The 23,586-nt window shown below is 44.1% G+C and overlaps 1 protein-coding gene across 2 annotated transcripts; it reads left to right on the forward strand.

Moving 5' to 3' along the window:
• Positions 1-23,219, forward strand: LOC308281701 (transitional endoplasmic reticulum ATPase-like). 2 transcript variants are annotated; one of them, XM_080721959.1, is made up of 21 exons: positions 1-33; positions 5,955-6,105; positions 7,382-7,562; positions 7,700-7,833; positions 8,532-8,643; positions 9,277-9,449; positions 9,634-9,776; positions 10,266-10,396; positions 10,997-11,128; positions 11,373-11,475; positions 14,095-14,228; positions 14,480-14,615; positions 15,145-15,257; positions 16,150-16,314; positions 16,880-17,002; positions 18,530-18,742; positions 19,614-19,792; positions 20,368-20,497; positions 21,034-21,192; positions 21,970-22,121; positions 22,812-23,219. In XM_080721959.1, exons 4-21 carry the CDS (start codon positions 7,811-7,813, stop codon positions 22,912-22,914), a joined length of 2,424 nt encoding a protein of 807 aa, XP_080578085.1. In that variant the 5' UTR covers positions 1-33; positions 5,955-6,105; positions 7,382-7,562; positions 7,700-7,810; the 3' UTR covers positions 22,915-23,219. The 2 variants fall into 2 exon arrangements, with proteins under 2 accessions (XP_080578085.1, XP_080578086.1); XM_080721960.1 differs by lacking the exon at positions 1-33 and having other exon boundaries at positions 6,057-6,105; positions 7,350-7,562.
• Positions 23,220-23,586: the final 367 nt, after the last annotated feature.

The raw sequence follows: 23,586 nt of genomic DNA on the forward strand, positions 1-23,586 counted from the left end.
AAGCGGTTTGTTTTGGTTTCATGTCAGCATGTAGTCAGCAGGTCCGTGAAGTCAGCTGCATTAGCGTTTCCGGCCTGCTAGCAGGCTGCATTAAGCGAAGCTCCAGCCTTCAAAATAAAAGTCAACTAAATAATGTTTATTTAAAAGACACAAATGTATTTAAGAAGTACGTGTATGATGTATGTCTCTATACTAGTGTACTTCTAATTGTCCTAACACATTTTCCAGGTTCTTTCAGATTGAAATTCGTGGTATGCGAGCCATTAAAGGCCACTTAACAAGTTAATTCCATTCTTTCTATTGTAATCCATAGAAGAGCTTCAATTGGTTGTTGACACAAGTAGGCTACATCTAATGAGGTCCAGTTACTTAATTATCAATTTTACTTTATCTGTTTATTTAGATTGGGCAGATGTAATGTATGGTAGGCTATATGGGCTATATTAATGTAAGTAATGAAAATACACCGTGTGTGCATGTACACCAGGGGTCTTCAACAGGGGGTCCAGGACCCCTATCGGGTCCTCAGAATTACTACAGGGAAAGGCACCAAATCTATGTGTGATAGGACCATTCTTTTAGAATAAATGGACAACCCTCTCATCCCTTTTCTGAGGAGAACTTTAGCCAAAAATAGAAGATCTACAAGCTTGTAGATCTGCTATTTTTGGCAATAGGTTTGGTGTTGAAGTGAAAAAGCCGGAGACCAAGTACAGAGTGAAAGGTAAAATGTACTAAGTAAAAGATGGAACAAGGATGTAAGGAGTTCAATGTATAAAAAAAAGAAAACGCCCCCAAAAGCTCTAGTGGGCACTAGACAGGAGGCGGCTCTTTGTGTTGGCACTTTGAACACACGCAAAATAGTGACATTTTCAGACATTTTCAAACTCTAGTTGGCGCTGGAGAGCAGACGGCTCTTTGCGTCGGCACTTTGGAGACACGCACGCGTTCGGGGAGACCTCCTCTATCACTCCACACTCTCCGCTAAGCAGGAGAGGTGTAAAATCAATTTCTGTTGGCTGTCCAGTGCAGCCACTCGCTCAAAATAGTGGCATTTTCAGGCATTTTCAAACTCTAGTTGGCGCTGGAGAGCAGACGGCTCTTTGCGTCGGCACTTTGGAGACACGCACGCGTTCGGGGAGACCTCCTCTATCACTCCACACTCTCCGCTAAGCAGGAGAGGTGTAAAATCAATTTCTGTTGGCTGTCCAGTGCAGCCACTCGCTCAAAATAGTGGCATTTTCAGGCATTTTCAAACTCTAGTTGGCGCTGGAGAGCAGACGGCTCTTTGCGTCGGCACTTTGGAGACACGCACGCGTTCGGGGAGACCTCCTCTATCACTCCACACTCTCCGCTAAGCAGGAGAGGTGTAAAATCAATTTCTGTTGGTTGTCCAGTGCAGCCACTCGCTCAAAATAGTGACATTTTCAGACATTTTCAAACTCTAGTTGGCGCTGGAGAGCAGACGGCTCTTTGCGTCGGCACTTTGGAGACACGCACACGTTCAGGGAGACCTCCTCTATCACTCCACACTCTCCGCTAAGCAGGAGAGGTGTAAAATCAATTTCTGTTGGCTTTCCAGTGCAGCCACTCGCTCAAAATAGTGACATTTTCAGGCATTTTCAAACTCTAGTTGGCGCTGGAGAGCAGACGGCTCTTTGCGTCGGCACTTTGGAGACACGCACACGTTCAGGGAGACCTCCTCTATCACTCCACACTCTCCGCTAAGCAGGAGAGGTGTAAAATCAATTTCTGTTGGCTGTCCAGTGCAGCCACTCGCTCAAAATAGTGACATTTTCAGACATTTTCAAACTCTAGTTGGCGCTGGAGAGCAGACGGCTCTTTGCGTCGGCACTTTGGAGACACGCACGCGTTCGGGGAGACCTCCTCTATCACTCCACACTCTCCGCTAAGCAGGAGAGGTGTAAAATCAATTTCTGTTGGTTGTCCAGTGCAGCCACTCGCTCAAAATAGTGACATTTTCAGACATTTTCAAACTCTATTTGGCGCTGGAGAGCAGACGGCTCTTTGCGTCGGCACTTTGGAGACACGCACGCGTTCGGGGAGACCTCCTCTATCACTCCACACTCTCCGCTAAGCAGGAGAGGTGTAAAATCAATTTCTGTTGGCTGTCCAGTGCAGCCACTCGCTCAAAATAGTGGCATTTTCAGGCATTTTCAAACTCTAGTTGGCGCTGGAGAGCAGACGGCTCTTTGCGTCGGCACTTTGGAGACACGCACGCGTTCGGGGAGACCTCCTCTATCACTCCACACTCTCCGCTAAGCAGGAGAGGTGTAAAATCAATTTCTGTTGGTTGTCCAGTGCAGCCACTCGCTCAAAATAGTGACATTTTCAGACATTTTCAAACTCTAGTTGGCGCTGGAGAGCAGACGGCTCTTTGCGTCGGCACTTTGGAGACACGCACGCGTTCGGGGAGACCTCCTCTATCACTCCACACTCTCCGCTAAGCAGGAGAGGTGTAAAATCAATTTCTGTTGGTTGTCCAGTGCAGCCACTCGCTCAAAATAGTGACATTTTCAGACATTTTCAAACTCTAGTTGGCGCTGGAGAGCAGACGGCTCTTTGCGTCGGCACTTTGGAGACACGCACACGTTCAGGGAGACCTCCTCTATCACTCCACACTCTCCGCTAAGCAGGAGAGGTGTAAAATCAATTTCTGTTGGCTTTCCAGTGCAGCCACTCGCTCAAAATAGTGACATTTTCAGGCATTTTCAAACTCTAGTTGGCGCTGGAGAGCAGACGGCTCTTTGCGTCGGCACTTTGGAGACACGCACACGTTCAGGGAGACCTCCTCTATCACTCCACACTCTCCGCTAAGCAGGAGAGGTGTAAAATCAATTTCTGTTGGCTTTCCAGTGCAGCCACTCGCTCAAAATAGTGACATTTTCAGACATTTTCAAACTGTAGTTGGCTCAACTAGTAAGTAAGGCACAGGCCACCACAGATACAGCGTGTCCTTCCCCCACCACCTGAGGAGGTGTGGGATAAACCAGCACAAGTGCCGAAACAACTTAGAAAGTCTTTTCAAGTACGGCCATTTTCACGTTCAAAGATGTTCTCACAAAATGATGTCCCAGAAAGTGTGCCAGATAAATCAAAGGCACAAAACAGAGACACAAACATTGAAATATGCAATAGAATATGCAGGTTTGAGAATAATGAAAATAACTGCTGGCTCAATGCTACATTACAATCCATCCTACATCTGCAAGTAGTGCAAGATAAATTGAAACACTTGACAGCTGCTTCTATGGTTCAGATGTCATCTATGCCTGCGAATTTAGCAATTCTCATCCAGGAGTTTTTACAAGATCCAGGGCACACATTTGATGCTACAACAATCCATGGTGTCACTGAAGAATTAGTCAAGAGCATCTCAGCATTGTCCTTGTTAAGGCACAATGATCCACTAGATTTGATACAAAACCTATTAACCTGGTTGGATTTGTGTTCTGTCAAAGTAACTGTTAATGCAGAACATACAGACATCTGTAAAAAATGTGGCTCAAAAGATGAAAGCACACGCACTTCTGAAAGGACTACATTTTCATTACCGCTGCCACAGAAAGATGAATCCCTCACTTCTCTTTTCGAACAATCAATCATGGAAGGTGTAAAGAGATGTAGATGTGGTGCAGAAATGATGAGACAAACATGTTGGATTGAAGCACCTGATGTCATTACTATTTCTGTGTCCCGTGTTAATAATCAAGGGTTTGTACTCCACATCCCTATAGTCCCATCTGATATAATCGAGGTTCCCATTCATGACGGCAGTAAAAATAAGTATAAGTTAAGCTTCTTCCTTTGGGGTTTGTTTTAGTCAGATTTTTGTCAGTCTTCTTGTGCTTACTGTGATTATCTAAAACAAATGTTAGATCACAGGACTATGTATTCGATGTTTGGACTGAGCTGCATGCTTTATATACTGTACGTACATCTATCTTTTGATCAATTTGTGTGTGTGTGTTTGTGTGTGTGTGTGTACTTTATTTATACATTTATTGCATGTTCTATGCCTTTTTACATTTGAGTGATTTTTGCACTTTGGTACAAAGCATGTTGTACTTTATTTATACATTTATTGCATGTTCTATGCCTTTTTACATTTGAGTGATGTTTGCACTTTGGTACAAAGCATGTTGTACTTCATTTATACATTTATTGCATGTTCTATGCCTTTTTACATTTGAGTGATGTTTGCACTTTGGTACAAAGCATGTCGCACTTCATATATTTATTGCTTTTTACATTTGAGTGTGTTTGCACTTGTTGGTACATTGCATGTTGCACCATTAATTGAACAGTTTTGTGTGATTTGTGTTTGAATAATGTTTGCCATTATTAGCGCGCACACACACACATAGTAAATTGATCAAAACTGTGATTACTAAACTATTAAAGTAACCTTTCAGTCCAAATGTTATGTTTTCATTTCCAGTGAAAGTGTACACTGTTATTAACAATGAGTAATAAAAGGGTATTTTTTTTAACTTTAAATCGTCTGTATTTGTTTATTCTCTGCTAAGCCGTATAAAGAAGCGTGGTGTATAAAAATGACTAGAATCTGAAAATGTCACTATTTTGAGCGAGTGGCTGCACTGGACAGCCAACAGAAATTGATTTTACACCTCTCCTGCTTAGCGGAGAGTGTGGAGTGATAGAGGAGGTCTCCCCGAACGCGTGCGTGTCTCCAAAGTGCCGACGCAAAGAGCCGTCTGCTCTCCAGCGCCAACTAGAGTTTGAAAATGTCTGAAAATGTCACTATTTTGAGCGAGTGGCTGCACTGGACAGCCAACAGAAATTGATTTTACACCTCTCCTGCTTAGCGGAGAGTGTGGAGTGATAGAGGAGGTCTCCCCGAACACGTGCGTGTCTCCAAAGTGCCGACGCAAAGAGCCGTCTGCTCTCCAGCGCCAACTAGAGTTTGAAAATGTCTGAAAATGTCACTATTTTGAGCGAGTGGCTGCACTGGACAACCAACAGAAATTGATTTTACACCTCTCCTGCTTAGCGGAGAGTGTGGAGTGATAGAGGAGGTCTCCCCGAACGCGTGCGTGTCTCCAAAGTGCCGACGCAAAGAGCCGTCTGCTCTCCAGCGCCAACTAGAGTTTGAAAATGCCTGAAAATGCCACTATTTTGAGCGAGTGGCTGCACTGGACAGCCAACAGAAATTGATTTTACACCTCTCCTGCTTAGCGGAGAGTGTGGAGTGATAGAGGAGGTCTCCCCGAACGCGTGCGTGTCTCCAAAGTGCCGACGCAAAGAGCCGTCTGCTCTCCAGCGCCAACTAGAGTTTGAAAATGTCTGAAAATGTCACTATTTTGAGCGAGTGGCTGCACTGGACAACCAACAGAAATTGATTTTACACCTCTCCTGCTTAGCGGAGAGTGTGGAGTGATAGAGGAGGTCTCCCCGAACGCGTGCGTGTCTCCAAAGTGCCGACGCAAAGAGCCGTCTGCTCTCCAGCGCCAACTAGAGTTTGAAAATGTCTGAAAATGTCACTATTTTGAGCGAGTGGCTGCACTGGACAGCCAACAGAAATTGATTTTACACCTCTCCTGCTTAGCGGAGAGTGTGGAGTGATAGAGGAGGTCTCCCCGAACGCGTGCGTGTCTCCAAAGTGCTGACGCAAAGAGCCGCCTCCTGTCCAGTGCCCAATTTGTAAAGGCTATGCACTCCAGTGAACTGCATTTATCCATTTATAATGTTTTTCTAATGTTAATAAAACTTTTTTTTTACCCAGAAACACAATTAGCATTGTGTGTGTTCGTTTTAATGCTTAATCTATATTTTGAATGTGCATATCATGGGACAATTACTCGTTTTTCAACATTTTTCAATTGCCTCAGGGGTACTCTTATTCTGAAGAGATCGGCACCGGATGTCTTATTGCAGCTAACGCTAATGCAGCTGACTTCACATAGGCGTAGTCCAGCTGCTGTCGCCGCTCGGTTTGTACATATATCGGCGATATTAATCAGATTAGATAAACGGAGAATGGCCGTGTTGTGCGAGTCGTCGGAGTCGATGCAGTTGCACAGGGACAATTCGCCCCCCACAATGCTGCCTGTAGTATAACAGGTAATATATAAACGTACAATAATATTACACTATTAAATTGCGGTCGCCACCGCTACAGCTTGTTCTGTATGAAGCCCGTGTTATACTGTACTTCGTCATACGACGGTGTTGCACGCGAGCAAAGTCGGAAAACTTGTGACGCAGGTCGTAATACAGTAAACTGGAACATACATTGACCATAATTGGGCTTTAGAGTAAATATCCATCTCTAAAGCTATCTCTAAATTAGCCCCATATAGAACCTCGGCTATCTCTAAATGAGTATGAATGAATGAATTAGGAGGACTATATGTATTGTCAAAAACATTAAAGGTGAACAAGTTATTTATCACCTGTGAATATATGAAGACATTAATGGTTTGTTAACAATGAGTAGCCTGTATCCTCTATGAATGAATATACAGACTAGACGGTATGTGATCTATACACAATGTAGGCCTATATATCAATGAATGAATGCACTAGAAACCTACATGAGTTGAATACTTTCAACTTCATGCAAATCATGCACAGAAAGGTGGTTTTATTTAGGCTGCTCAATTAACAATGTTTAACAAAGACACAGGTAAATATTTAAAGGTAAATAGCCTACCTGACAATGTAAAGCTATTTTGCTATTTGAATAACATGATTATGTTGATGTATGTTCATTCATTAAGTCACTGGTGAGACTGTTTTGCTAGTCTATTGTTAACTAACTCTGAGCAAGTGCAGTTAGTATATTTTATTAAAGATTTGTCAACAATATTGCCAAAGCAACATTACTGTATTGCCTGGTAATACTAGCCTACTTTTTCTCCAGACCAAATGGCATTTTTATTTAAAAGGTTGTTCTAACATCTTGCCCCACCCAAAAAGGTGCATGGAACAAAAATTGCACCGCGGGCGCTGCGCGGGCGCTCAAAAAAATTTGCCAGGGTTGGCAGGTCTGGTGTGTGTGTGTGTGTGTGTGTGTGTGTGTGTGTGTGTGTGTGTGTGTGTGTGTGTGTGTGTGTGTGTGTGTGTGTGTGTGTGTGTGTGTGTGTGTGTGTGTGTGTGTGTGTGTGTGTGTGTGTGCGCGTGTGAGTTTTGCAGACAGGGGAGGGGGAGATATCAAATTGTATCTGTACTGGGACCCTCTCCAGGGTAAATGGCTTCGGGTCGTGGGTATGACTTTCATGTGTGTGTGTGTGTGTGTGTGTGTGTGTGTGTGTGTGTGTGTGTGTGTGTGTGTGTGTGTGTGTGTGTGTGCATGCACATATGAGTGTGTGTTTATGGGGGGCGGGCCATGAGCTAGGGACGGAGTAAACCAGTCTTATGCCAGGACAGACAAACGGAGAGACCTGAGGACACAGTCTAGACCAGACATGAAAGTTCAGTCAGTGTGACAGAGGAGAGGACATGGACTGCTGCTGAAGACTTTTCAACCAGTGACTCAGGACTATCTGCCTTCTGTTCCTGGGATTCAAATACATAAGGTCAGATCAGACTAAATGTAAACAACTTTAGACCTCCACCCAGACAAAGGGAAGACTAAATTAGATCTAGACTTTGACATTGTGTCAGAAAACTCTGGTCCGTAGATCAACTAACAAATATCTGTCGATGCTTTCAGGGCACAACGAGCCGGTAAGAATCCAGAATTCACTGAAAGCCACTTAGAAACACAGTCCAGAGACATACTGGACCTCTTGGAGCCGTTGGAGGATAACAAAAGAGAGCGGTCATGCCTGCCTCTGGATCAACAGAGTGAGTTAAACAGCTGATTGTGCATGCATCAAACCACTTGAGCCCTATATGCTTTGTCATACAAAGGACTCTTAAAAAAATGTGTCCAAACAACAAAATAGGAACATCTTTGCTGTTGTGGTTCATGGTTTGGATCAAATTGGTAAACTTGGTACATCATTTATTTCACTACCACTGAGAACAGAATTCCCTTGTTTAAATCTACTTTATCCAGCATACAGACGGTATTCTAAACGTTAAGTATGGTGTAATTGATACTATATGTAAAGTTCAAATGACATTTGACTAGACTCTGCTCTGAGTTCACCTACACTTGAGTCAGTTATGTTACATGTGCCCTCAGATTGCAAATAGTGAACTGGTAACGATACGAACGATATGTTTACAACGGCACACAACACTGGTTGCCGCACTGCAAACTCCTCAGTGTTCATTTAGCACTTGTCTTGTACAAATGGACCCTCAGGATTTCACATCCATGGGAAGGCAGTCTAAATACAGACCGCCGTCACATGGGGAAACTGGAGCTTGTGTGTGTGTGTGTGTGTGTGTGTGTGTGTGTGTGTGTGTGTGTGTGTGTGTGTGTGTGTGTGTGTGTGTGTGTGTGTGTGTGTGTGTGTGTGTGTGTGTGTGTGTGTGTGTGTGTGTGTGTGTGTGTGTGTGTGTGGGTTAGTCACACTGTGCCTCTCTGTTGGCAGCCCGAAGGGGGAAGATTTCTCCACTGCCATCCTGAAGCAGAAACACAGACCCAACAGGCTCATAGTGGACGATGCCATAAACGAAGACAACAGCATTGTGTGCCTGGCCCAGGTTTGCACACTACAAAGTCCTCAGTGTGGTCATTCCTGACAGTCATTATGTCAACCCTTTTAATTTGACCCTTAAATATGCATTAGGCCGCAGACCCATATTAATAATAACACATCTTTAGTTGTATTTTTGAACAGAGCCAAGCCATTAGGTTCCATTTGTACATTCTCAGAGTTACAGACCCTTAAGGTGTCATTTGGACCCCTCAGGTGGTCCCCAGACTCGACGTTGAGAACCAGTGGTGTAATAATACACACTAAATTTGTGGTTTTCAACCAGTGGTTCGGGGACCACTGGTGGTCCTTGAGCGAGTTCCAGGTGGTCCCCAGCTAAATGATGGAGAATTGGTAACCAAATGGACCCTTATAGATCTTTAATTCTTGAGAGCGTAAAGTGTTTTTATCAATGTTTGCCTGTTTATCTCTCCTATCCCACAACCCACATCAATAAAACATGGAATTGTGAACAAAATCTTATCTAACGATAACAAAATCTTCAGTCAGTGGCTCAATGGGGCCTTGATATGAAAAATGTTTAAAACCACTGCACTAAATGTGTGTGTGTGTGTGTGTGTGTGTGTGTGTGTGTGTGTGTGTGTGTGTGTGTGTGCGCGCGCGCGTGCGTGCGTGCCAGGTTAAGACAGAAGAGCTGCAGCTGTTCCGAGGAGACACGGTGGTGTTGCGGGGACGCAAGCGTCGTGAAACGGTGTGCATCGTTCTGACCGACGACAGCTGTGGGAGCGACCGCATCCGTATGAACCGCGTCACACGCAACAACCTGCGTGTGCGGCTCGGTGACGTCATCAGGTAGACCTCTCAGACTGTGTGTGTGTGTTTGTGTGTGTGTCTTTGTGTTTGACCTTATGGGACAAGCGGATAGCAATACGTTTAACTGTGTAACTATTTGCGTGTGTGTGTGTGTGTGTGTGTGTGTGTGTGTGTGTGTGTGTGTGTGTGTGTGTGTGTGTGTGTGTGTGTGTGTGTGTGTCAGCATCCATGCTTGTCCTGATGTGAAGTATGGGAAGAGGATCCATGTGCTCCCCATAGACGACACCATCGAGGGCCTGTCAGGGAACCTGTTTGAGGTCTTCCTCAAGCCCTACTTCCTGGAGGCCTACCGGCCAGTACACAAAGGTGCTCGAACAGCAACCCTGCCAAAAAACTGCAACACAAGATGTACAGTATACTGAAAGACAGGGCTTGGGGGATAAGGGTCTGTTTTGTGTTTTTCTTGGGCCAGGCAGCAAGAGGGAATTGAAACAATTTCTGGGAACTCTGGTTGACTCAGGGTGACAAGAGTCAGATGGAATTGTACTGGATATCGTCAAGCCTCTTGTCTGTATATGTTGTCTGCTTTGTCCCCCGGGAGTTTGTAAATGGTGGTGTTTTTTTTTCCTGTCCTACAGTAGCACTAACAAACCAGCCAAGTAATAAGGTTTAGATTTTGTTTTGTGCTTGTACATAAGAGTTGAAAAATTATCAAAGAGTAACAAATAAAAATAAAAAGAAGTTCAGAAAAAGAATAAAATAAATATTAGTGTGCTTGAACATACATGTGTGTGCACAACATGTGTCGGTGCAAACACGTGTCCCCTATCAGTGACTTGTCCTGTGTGTTTCCAGGGGACATCTTCCTGATCCGAGGAGGCATGCGGGCAGTGGAGTTCAAGATAGTGGAGACTGACCCCGATCCCCAATGCATTGTCTCACCGGAAACCATCATCTACTGCGAGGGGGAGCCAATCAAAAGAGAGGTCTGTGAGTGTCAGATGAATGACACACTGTGATTGGCTCAACGCTTATGAGTTATGATGTGTTGAGAGCTTGTAGATCGGCTATTTTCAACAAAGACGTTTGGTGTATAGACGGTTGGACCAAGTAAAGAGTGTGGGACCCAGGTCAAGAAAGTATATCGTCACTGTCGGGCAGAAACCTCGTATCTCCTAGTTTCAAATTTGTAGGGTTTGTCAGGATACAAGGCCGTCGCACGAAAGTAGTGAAAACAGCAGATCTACAAGCACACAACGACTCGCGGTGCGAGGCGTTGTGTGCTTGTAGATCGGCTGTTTTCACTCGTTTATTTAATTTTTAACTAAACGATTAAATGATAATTACAAAACGAACGCTTTTGTACATACAAGGTTTCCACCCGACAACAACGATATACTGTAGGGTTTAAGTGGTTAATGTATACACTTGTAAGAGAGTGTACACATGAACACTCAGTATTCTACTGTGTAGAGTTCCACTTAGGGAGGCTCAGCAGTGACAAGTTCACACTGTAATAGAGTGATTTGGAATGAGTGATGGACAGCTTGATTGACGTGTGCTTTGTTTCCCTCTGCCACTGACAGGACGAGGAGGAGAACCTGAATGACGTTGGCTATGATGACATTGGAGGCTGTCGTAAACAGTTAGCCCAGATCAAAGAGATGGTGGAACTCCCGCTCAGGCACCCTGGCCTCTTCAAGGCTATAGGGGTTAAGGTATCTATTCTATGCACGCACACACACACACACACACACACACACACACACACACACACACACACACACACACACACACCCACACCCCTACCCATCCTGAAATGACAGAAGTACTGAAGAAGACAACTGGCAGTAGGCAAATAGCAAGTCTGTACCCTCAAGTAGAGTCCCTCGAGGGACCTCGAGTGACCTTTTCATTACCTTTTTTCTTCTTGCCTCTAACCCCCTCTCTGCTCCCTGTCAGCCCCCCAGGGGTCTCCTGCTGTACGGCCCCCCAGGTACAGGGAAGACCCTTGTAGCCCGAGCCGTGGCCAATGAAACCGGAGCCTTCTTCTTCCTCATCAATGGTACAGTACTGCAACAATAACGTTTGACCTGATCACTTCAAATAGACTATACCTGAAGTAATATAAGACACTGGAGCATCAAACTCAAAAGTCTGCACATTTGATTTGATTTTGTGGATGAATATTATTTACAATTTGTTATTTCATAATCTCAGTTGCAAAGTTAAAATACTCCTTTTGCAAGCCTACGTCAGAGGACAGGTGCTTAGGATCCGACAGTCAATGCATGAGACAGGCAGAAAAAAAGAGATCCTGCATGCACACTGTCTTCACTTACAGCTAAAACGTTTGAAACGTTTCGGTCACACTGACCATCATCAGGTCATCTCCCTGTCATCACCCTCAGTCAGTCCACCTAACCCCCAATGAGTTTGAATCAAATATTGGAGTTAAACAATGATGTCACATCATCAATATGACGTCAGAAATTCTCAGGAAGAGTATTTTTCTACTTGATTACTATATATAAGTCTAGATCAGGGGTCTTCATTGGGTTCAGGCCAAGGACCCCTTAGGCCAGTGGTTCTCAACCTGTGTGTCGGGACCCCCAGGGGGGTCCCCAAATTATTTGGGGGGGGGGTCCCCAGATGATTAACTTAATGTGCAACATTGTTTTCTCACTCAACAGTAAACAAACCAACATAAAATGTAAGTGTATAGAGGGTACATGCACTATTTTCATTATAGAACCGTGTTGTACAAAATGTAATGCCTCAACTCTTAGTGCTCGTACGATGGGTTGGGGTCCCCAGTAAAAATATGATTATTTTGGGGGTCGCGGCCTGAAAAGTTGAGAAGCACTGCCTCAGGCGATAGAGATGAAGCAGGGACTCCCTACAGTACATGATGTGTAAAGCTGTGTTAATTAATCTAGGCCTCTGCCCATCCATTTTCACATGTTTATTGTGTTTTTTGAAAACCTTCCATTCGGTCATGCTGCTTGGTGGCACGAGTATTGTGTTTTTTTGCCAGATATGGACATTTTGTGGAGTCAAAGTATAGATTCTCCTGGTCAAATATTACTCCACTACAAGTGAAAGATTTCTGTAAGGACTGTAAGGAGGAGTTACAGTCCTGGCTGGAGTACTTTTTTGGAGTATTTTTTTATAAATTAAATTAAAAGTGTCTTGTCTTGCCCTGTGCTCTGGAGCGCCATCATTTCCCCCCCTTCTCGAGCTGAATCCATATGCACTAAAAGCCTTTCCCAGGCAGCAGAGGCAGGTATAGCGCTATGTTTAACTTGAGCGACAGGATGATCACAGCTAGGTAGATGTAACAATGTCCACAAGTCCATTACACCTCCGTCACCATTACCACCTTTTACCAGAACCTTTAATACATCCATTGTTGAAAGTGGTATTCTGTGAGAGGTTTCCTCCTGTGAGGATCACAGCGCGAGACAACAGTATCTGGAGCTACGCTTTAGGACATTTTGAAAGCATTTGTCTGTTTCTGGTTTTGCTGATGGCTTTGAAAAGTGGAAAAGCAATTTTCAAAACAGGGATTGAGCACTTAAAAGTGCTCCTTCTACTGTGCCTTCGTTCTGATCTTTTCTACATCTCCATAAAATCAAAGGCAAGGACAACTCTCCCTCTCCCTCACGCCACTGTTCATGTGCATGACTCCAACATCATGTTGGAGCTATGCACATCTAACAGAACAGTATTGTCATGCTTCATGTTGGCAACATGCATGACAATACTGTTCCGCGTGAAAGCCATCGAACCTCAGAATGGTGGAGCTTTACAAGCACTATTGGTACACTTTTGTGTTGTAAATTATTATTTCATTCTTTAGAATCTATCTTTACTAATGATATATTGGATTCGTGGTAGGTGGATTATGTGTGTCTTTTCAGACATATTTAAATATTTGAAAGATTTTAATAAAATAAATGAATTTCATCATTTACAGATTTTACGCCAACAGAAGCTGCTGCATTAAGATTATATAAGTACAAAAAGCTTCCCTCCACAGTAATGTATTAAAGATGTTGCTTCCCTTGGGGTGGCGTTTCTATGGATATGATTTCAACGGAGGAATACAAACCATATTACCGTGGCATAATCCAAATTTGTTGTGTATGGCGGGTTTGTATTCCCCAATTCTCACTTTGAGTGCTCACTTGGTCTGACGCACATATAGGCCAAACAGGCATTTCAACACATGGGTACAAAGGCATGAGGGTTGATTTGTGTAGGATTTTCATGTACTTTCATGCAATGCGACTTTTGTTCGACTGGAGAAGCCAATAAAATGGCTGTTGGAAATGTGTCGTTTCCCACAGCCATTTTATTGGCTTCTCATTTCAAATGAAGATGAAAGTCATGTCTTGTGTGATGATAGTCACAGATGCAGAGTCCACTTACTTTAGCGCATGACAGTGTCGCTCACAGAAAACAGATTTTCAAGCTAACAATGCATCCTTCATGCTTTCTTATGGTTGTAATTACAGTATATACCATTGGCCCATTTACTCAAAATCCACATTCCGCCTATGGCCCTATGCTTTGGAGCACAGATAATTTTTCTTTTACATTTTCAGAAAAGCAACAGTTTTGGACATACTGTACAAGGTTTCCACCCGACTGTGACGATGTGATGTGTGCACGCATTCAGGTCCTGAAATCATGAGCAAGTTGGCAGGAGAGTCAGAGAGCAACCTCAGAAAGGCCTTTGAAGAGGCAGAGAAAAACGCTCCGGCCATTATCTTTATTGATGAGCTGGATGCCATCGCTCCCAAGAGAGAGAAGGTAAGGCTAGAGAAGAGAAGGGAGTGCGTTTGATTGTGCACTACATTATTTGAGATAAGTCTGGTGATGAAGTTATGTCTCGGGCTTGAGCCCAATTCATACTTCATTGTGTGATGCGTGTGTGTGTGTGTGTGTGTGTGTGTGTGTGTGTGTGTGTGTGTGTGTGTGTGTGTGTGTGTGTGTGTGTGTGTGTGTGTGTGTGTGTGTGTGTGTGTGTGTGTGTGTGTGTGTGTGTGTGTGTGTGTGTGCAGACCCATGGTGAGGTGGAGAGGCGTATAGTGTCCCAGCTCCTGACTCTGATGGACGGCCTGAAGCAACGAGCACATGTTGTTGTCATGGCAGCCACCAATCGCCCCAACAGTGTGGATCCTGCTCTGAGGCGCTTTGGTTAGGACACTCACAGACACTCACTCACTCACGCACACACACACACACACACACACACACACACACACACACACACACACACACACACACACAGTTTTCAGTCACCACGACTGGTGACTGATGAATGATGATTTCAGTCCTTTGGATTCTATAGAAGCCAGCGTGTCTTCTATGGAGGCATGTTGCGCAGCAAAGATTGTATCTAAAAGCTCTCAATGCGTCGCTGTTTTCGGTTATTATTTTAAGATTAGAGCAGGGCTCCTTTCATACTGTTTCACAAATTGCCTTATTAGGACTTGGACATACGAACAGTTATTTTGCTTTAATCCATGCATACAATGCACATACTGTATATACATACAGTACATGCATGTGGCAGGTATGTGATTTCTGTAAATAATGAGTGTGTGTGTGTGTGTGTGTGTGTGTGTGTGTGTGTGTGTGTGTGTGTGTGTGTGTGTGTGTGTGTGTGTGTGTGTGTGTGTGTGTGTGTGTGTGTGTGTGTGTGTGCTTGTGTGTCTTCATCCAGGGAGGTTTGACCGTGAGATAGACATTGGTATCCCAGACTCCATCGGCAGGCTGGAGATCCTGCAGATCCACACCAAGAACATGAAACTATCTGATGATGTGGACCTGGAGAGGGTGAGACATCAGAGGAGACGCAGATCCAAAGGGACATGACAGCGGGGAAACCGTATAGAGGGAGATGAGAAAGATTTATGTTATCCACACATTGAACACATAATTTACTTTCTGTGATGACAGCATAATGAATTTTCACTTCAATGCGTACTATGTGTCACGTCCGAAAGCGCTGCTATGAATTATGAATGTACCGGTAATAACTTATACAGTTAAGGCTTGTCTCTTTGATTTGCCAGGAGCCTTCGGCAGTGAACCTAATACGTTCACTCTGTCAGCACATGTATCAGGTTAGCTGTGGAGCAAGCATGGCTACCTGTAGGCCTTTGTGCAAATGCATGAACCCAGCTGACTGCGACCGCTTCACTCGGCCAACGCAGGCAGTGGTTTCCAGCTGCAAACTTGCATACGGTACTTGGAAAAGAGTTCATATATAATTGGTCAAATAGGATCCATATGTACATCCACAGGAAAAGGGAAAGGGGGGCTGTCCGAATCTCCGAAAACATGTCTTGTGGTACCATTTTCCCTCTAAGGTTTAAGTGACTTCCCTCACCCGGTCTGGTAATCTTAGGCATGTAAATCAACCTGAGCGGCCGTTACCGATCCGCTTTAATCAGGCAAAAAAACAGATTCAATAATGACATAAACTCATCCCCTCCCCTTTTACCATACACCCAACACTGTGGGTGTGGCTAACTTCAGCGTGGTCACCACCCACTCTTTCTGTACACTTTTTTGGGAAGAAATCTTCCTCCTAGTACAATCATAATACGTGATCATCATGTTTTAGGGGGGGGGGGGGGGGGGGGGGGATCATGGCACCCCATCTTTAATGCACGCTCAGCATACAGGGATTTCTATGTCGCATGTGCTTCCCCATGTGTCCCAGATTGCTAAAGAGACCCACGGCCACGTTGGATCAGATATGGCCGCCCTGTGCTCCGAGGCAGCTCTACAGGCCATCCGCAAGAAGATGACTCTCATAGACCTGGAGGATGACACCATTGATGCCGACGTGCTCAACTCTTTAGCTGTCACCATGGATGACTTTAAAGTACACCCACGCACGGACACATGCAAGCTGGGGGGTGCACGCACGCACATACACACACATGCACGCAGACAGACAGACATGTACTGTACACGGTTCACTATATATGTGACTGTACAACACAGCATCATCTTGTTTTATCTTTTAGGAACTAAAAGGATTACATCGGATTGTTTTTGCATTCCATTGAATAACCTGGGAAGTGGGAACATTTGGTTAAGAAACAATAGAAAATCCTTAATATAAAGTCCTTAATATTTGTAATCATGACATGGCATGATGTTAGCACGACGTTTTGTTAATTGTGTAAAGAACATGCCACCATAGAAGGTGTAAGGTAAGACATGACAGTCTGAATAGGTTTAATGTGGATCTCCTCAGAAGTACAGATAGAAGGGAGTTTGAGGGCTCACCATAGAAGTACATTTGGTGCCCCCTGGTGGTTGTCAGTCAATACTACAGTATTTTAGTGATTTCAAAAGCAAAATACTTACCCCTGCAAACATGAATGAACATTTCTTTTCTTGTTATTTTAACTCTCGGTTACACAACCCTGTCCCTCTTCCAGTGGGCGCTAGGTCAGAGTAACCCCTCTGCACTACGGGAGACTACGGCTGAGGTCCCGAATGTCAGCTGGGACGACATCGGAGGACTGGGTGAGGTCAAGAGAGAGCTGCAGGAGCTTGTACAGGTGACACACACACACACACACACACACACACACACACACACACACACACACACACACACACACACACACACACATTAATACTAGTAAGACACCTCAGGGTGACATGCAACGCCAATTCTTGGCCATCTGGCCAGTGATGTATATGGGACCAGTTACTCATATATGGAGACCCCTGCATGATAGTCAACAATGTTATGTCAAAACATGCCCATATATGGGCATTACCAAATATGGGCATTCCCCGATATGTCCTTAATATTGGTTTGATGCTTGGGGATCTCCATATATGGGCATAAGGGGGTACCCTAACAGGGCATCATCTGGGAATGCCCATACTGTATATGGATATTGTATTTATTTTATCCTTTATTGAGCGGTGCAAACCGCTCCTATATTTCACTTTAGGTTTATTTAGCTAAAACATATTAGCACGGGACGATTCTTTCATTCTTCATCGATTGGCTAGTTGATTAACTAAACATTAGAATCGACCAATCAGAAACCGTTCTACTCGTGACGACATGTGTTAGCCAAACAGAACAGACCAATCAAATGCTGTGTTGTTCATGCTAATTTAGATCTGTCTTGGCCATTAAACTTGCACTTGAGACCGGTTTAAAGTTCATGAAAGGTCCAGGCGTAATGGCCAGGTTGTTTCATATCCTGGACTTTTCCTAAACCCTCTGTCTGTTTTGTTTGAGCTTCTGGTCTGGACTGCATATTATTTTTCTCTTCTATTCACTCTTTGACTGCCACCAGGCTGTTAATGGCCAGGCTGTTTGTCTGACATCCTGTCTGTTCTCCCTCTGTCTCCCCCTTGCTTTATAACCCACAAGAAGCTCTATTTGGCTCTATCTGGTTTCAGACAGCGACAATTAGGAGTTTCTCCTGCATCTCGGCTACTCAAAATGGAGTTTCTGGTGACACATAAATGTGCACATGAATGTGCACGATTAATTGGTATTAGCCTTTGGTCTGGTCAAGGATACTAACAAACCTGGCTGGTATGTTGCGCATAATATACTCCCGACATAATCTGTTTCCAAGAGGCAACCCAGCACTTCTTGGCGTTGGCCGTCAGTCAAAGTTAGAGGGGAAAAGTCTGACCAACCGCATATCCTGGACCTTTCTGGCGCAAATCGACCCCCACCCAGGATTCAAGACAGCGACCACGCTACATTAAACCCTGTAGTCTATGGTTGCTGTTTCGAATCCTGGGAGGTGTTCGTTTTGAGCCGGTGTAAAGGTCAGGACACACGAAAACCTTATATAGTCTGAGCAGACCTCTAGACTGACATCATACACAACACAAAGAATATTGCCATGCATGCCTATCAACACTGATTCGCGCAGGCGCCCTTACAGGAATTAGCTTGCACCGCTCACTTCGCACGGGTGCGATTTTTAATATATATATATCCATATACATATGTGAACTTAATATTAACATTTCTAATATAAAGCACACACATACCGACACACAGGTGCTATAAAATGGCCGACGAATCATCAACCCTCTCTCTTCAGTACCCAGTGGAGTATCCTGACAAGTTCTTGAAGTTTGGAATGACCCCGTCACGGGGGGTGTTGTTCTACGGCCCCCCAGGTTGCGGGAAGACCCTGCTGGCTAAGGCCATCGCCAACGAGTGCCAGGCCAACTTCATCTCTATCAAAGGACCGGAGCTGCTCACCATGTGGTTTGGAGAATCTGAGGCCAACGTGCGAGACGTGTTTGACAAGGTTAGAATGGAAGGATACTAGAAGGAGACAGGAAATGATCATTATCATATGGTGACCATTCTGTTGGTGTATGATCTATCGTAAAAAAATGGCCACTTTGTGAATATGATCAGTGGTAAGGAACAACTGTAGGAACAACACAAGGAAGGCAGAGCCTTCATCGCATCATCATCAATACCTATAATGACATACAGTAAACATTAACAGCATCCTTTGGCTTACACCAGTGGTTCTCAACCTGTGGGTCGGGACCCCAAGGTCCCCAGATGTTAAGCTAAATCTTAACATTGTTTTCTCACTCAACAGTAAACAGACCAACATAACGTTTAAGTGTATAGAGGGTATCTATCTGCACATTTCTAAAGAGACAATTTAAGGACTTTAAAGACCTGTTTAGTACCTCTGGTCAAACATTGGTCAAATTGTCAAATATTAGAGACTGTGAAAAGCTGATCTACATGCTCACAACGCTTCGCAACGCGAGGCGTTGTGAGCATGTAGATCGGCTATTTTCACAATGGAATCGATCGAGTCAAACTAAATGTAATACCAACTCCAGGGTGGGGGGTCCCCTGTTAAAATATGATTATTTTGGGGGCCTGAAAAGGTTGAGAACCACTGGCTTACACAACAGTTGCTGTGGCAAAAGTATTCTTCAGTATTATATAGTGTTGCCTACTTAAAGGAGTGCACAGGAAGGAAAAACAAGAAAGATTGATGCTAGTGTACCACTAATGTAGTCTGTAGAGCAATGGATGTGTTTTACCATTCAGTTTGCATGGCTGAAACTACCTGTCATGTCAATGCAGTTTAATAGGGCTCCATTCCATGACATCTTGTTGAATGTGTACTCTTTTATTCTGTGCCCCAGGCTAGGCAGGCTGCTCCCTGCATCCTTTTCTTTGACGAGCTGGACTCCATCGCTAAGTCTAGAGGTGGCGGGCATGGGGACGCAGGAGGCGCGGCGGACAGAGTCATCAACCAGATTCTCACTGAGATGGACGGCATGAGCAACAAGAAGAACGTGTTCATCATTGGTGCCACAAACAGGTGAGAACGAGGCACACACATGTCCATGTGTGCAAGCGTGTTTAAAAATCCTCAGTGGTTCTCAACCTGTGGGTCGGGACACCCAGGGGGGTCCCCAAATTATTTTGGGATGTCCCCAGATGATTAACTCAATGTGCAACATTGTTTTCTCACTAAATAGTAAACAAACCAACATAAAGTTGGAAGTGTCTAGAGAGTATCTGCACATTTCTAAAGTGACACTTTAAGGACTTTTGAATACCTCTAAAATATCTAATGAAACATTGGCCAACTTATCAAATATTAGAGGCTGAAATTGTGAAAATAGACATGTAGATCGTCTATTTTCGCAATAGAACCGTCTTATACAAAATGTAATGCCTCAACTCTTAGTGCTCGTCAGGATGGGGAGTCCCCAGTTCAAATCTGATTATTTTGGGGGTCGCGGCCTGAAAAAGTTGAGAACCACTGCTGTACATAACCCAGTGGAGTGGTGCAATCATATGCTATGTACAGTGTTGTGCGTGAGATATGTTGTTATGCTACAGTATACGGTTTTAAATGTTCACAAATGTCTCCATCTCTGCTCCTTTCAGACCAGACATCATAGATTCAGCCATCCTGCGTCCAGGCCGTTTGGACCAGCTCATCTACATCCCCCTGCCAGACAAAGGCTCCCGCACAGCCATCTTAAACGCCAACCTGCGCAAGTCCCCAGTCGCACGTGTTAGTAATGAAATGATGGGATATTTGTCACTGTACATTTGCACATACATGACATTTGTCATCTGAATTTACCCATCCTTATTCTAACTGTGTTAGGAGCAGTTGGCATGGGTTAAGTGTCTTGGTCGGGGACATTTCAACACTGGGGAGGACAATATAAACACATTTTCCATCACTTTAATGTTGTGCACTCACTGCTTACTTAAAGGTGTGTCATGATAGCAGAGAAGAAAGGGATGGTCCTTCTATTAATTGAATTGGCATTATACTGAGTTTACAGAGAAAGTGGAAGACTGTCATTTCCTTAAAGGGTAGCTCAAAGCCTACGGACTGGGAACACACACACACGCACATGCGCGCATGCGCGCACACACACACACACACACACACACACACACACACACACACACTCACACTCACATGCCCCCACACACAAACCACTACTATAAAACTTAATTCTTTACTCCATCAGACAATGTTGTCATCAGGCAGTTTCTCGTCCAGGCTCCTCATCTCTCCGCCCCCTTCCTCCACAGGACGTAGACCTGGAGTTCCTGTCTGGCATTACAGAGGGCTTCTCTGGGGCCGACCTGACAGAGATCTGCCAGCGGGCCTGCAAGCTGGCCATCCGCGAGGCCATCGAGGCGGAGATCCGAGCTGAGCGTCAGAGACAGAACAGACCAGGCACAGCAATGGTCAGGCTGACATCTCCCCCTGCTGACACTCCTACAGCACTGCACTTTAGTTTATGTACACATCAGAAGAAAGAGCTGGACTGTTCACATTCAACCAGGGACGTGCTGGCCATTGGGAAAAGCGGGACAATTCCCGAACGGCCGGTTCATTCCCGGACGGTCCAGGCCGGCCATTAGGAAAAAATTTAAAATAAAATGTCGGCTTTCGTTCCATTTTGGGGGCTGGGCGGCCAACAAAGTAAATTGTCACCGTCGGGCACAAACCTTGTATCTCCAAGTTTCAAATGTATACATTTTTCCGCAAAGCAAAGCCCTGCTTCATCATACAAGGTAGTTGCACAAAAGTAGTGAAAACAGCAGATCTACAAGCACACAACGCCTCGCACTTGTAGATCGTCTGTTTTCACAAGTTTAAATCATTTTTAAAATGATAAATACAAAACAAACGGTTTTGGACATACAAGGTTTCCAGCCGACAACGACGAAATATAACTCATGTACAGTAATTGGCCCACTGGCTTGTCACTTGTCATGATCTGAAATGTCAAATCTTTTTGAGTAGCAGCAGCGCTATAGAGAGAGATCTCTCTCTATAGCGCGCAATGAGGGCCTCTCCAACTCTTTTTCCCGGGCTGAATCAGGGGCCCAGCATGTCCCTGCATTCAACACACACATGCACGATATGTATATGAGAAGACAAACAGAACTTGTATGCACACATACAGTACATGACACAAGTAATTTACATCCATCTACTGTGTGTGTGTGTAACTGCAGGATGAGGACTATGATCCGGTCCCTGAAATCAGAAAGGATCACTTTGAGGAGGCCATGAGGTTCGCTCGTCGCTCTGTCAGCGATAACGACATACGCAAATATGAGATGTTCGCTCAGACTCTGCAGCAGAGTCGTGGCTTTGGAAGCTTTAGGTACACACACGCACACACGCACTCACGCACGCGCACGCACGCACGCACGCACGCACGCACACACACACACACACACACACACACACACACACACACAAACTACAGGATTCCCACACATTTTTACCAATTCATTTCCAAAACTTTTCCAGAATATTTAACCCAATTTCCAGGACTATATAACAATAATTCAGCTCAATAACAAGTCACTTACTCCTATGGGTAATGTCCAAAGACAGGTAGTGTATGCCAGTGGTTCTCAACCTTTTCAGGCTGTGACCCCCGAAATAATCATATTTTAACTGGGGACCCCTCCACCCTGACGAGCACTAAGAGTTGAGGAATTTTGTATAACACGTTTCTATTGTGAAAATAGCAGATCTACATGCTCACAACACCTCTAATATTTGACAATTTGGCCAATGTTTAATTTGTCATTTCAGAGGTATTAACAAAATCAATAACCGAAGACAATGCATAGCTATTTCTTCCAGGGCCTTCCAGGACCCTTGATCAATTCCAAAACTTTTCCAGTACTGGAAAAAAAATCAAATTTCAAAATATTTCCAGGAATTTCATGACCGTGGGAACCCTGAAACTATCAAGGCAGTCTAACTTCTCCTCAACTGTAGCTCCAAACGCAAATCACCTTTGTTTTGTTTACACTCTCACAAACAGCTTTCTGTCTCTTAGGTTTCCCTCCAGCTCCCAGTCTGGGGGTCAAGTGTTGGGCTCAGGGCCAGGAGGAGGGTCAGGCCAGTACAGAGAAGAAGGGGAAGATGACCTTTATCAATGACAAGAGATGACAGCAAAGCTGAAACAATGTCTGCTACTGCTTTCCTGAATTACACCATGATCAATTGCGCCTGGAAAGGGAAATGTCTGGCTGGGAATTCGATTAAAAATATATTTTTTAAAGGAATTGTGTTCTACTTTAAGTGTCTGAATTGTAAGATCTACATTGTGTAGCGTTATCTTAAAAAATATGTTGATAGAGAGCTGTGCATGTGAATGGATGATTTTTCTGTGCGTGTTATTGATGACACATTTTATGATTGTAATACTTAAAGGTTTTCAAATAAATATTGTGTGTCATTCAGAGTATGTTTTTACCAGACGACGCTTGACAATACTGATTGCCACAAGACGAGCATAATAGGAACTGTATATAATGTATTAGATTTCGGTTTAGCTTGTATTATTAATAAACACTAAGCGTTCAAGTTTCCAATGTATTAGAAAACATCATTGCATAAAACTGATAAAACAATGAATTTTATGTTATTTTACAGATTCAATAAATGTGCATGCTATATAATTCAAAATACTGGGCCTATCCCACTGTAGCCTACTAATAATTGATTCAGAAGTCTGAAACTGGAATCGACCACTCCAAAGTTAAGACATACAAACATCATGTTATTTTATCTCACCCAACTAGGCTTGATTGATTCATTCATTAATTGAA

The sequence above is a fragment of the Nannobrachium achirus genome (genome assembly GCF_963921795.1).
Source record: "Nannobrachium achirus genome assembly, chromosome: 3".
In the NCBI taxonomy this organism is placed as follows: domain Eukaryota; kingdom Metazoa; phylum Chordata; class Actinopteri; order Myctophiformes; family Myctophidae; genus Nannobrachium; species Nannobrachium achirus.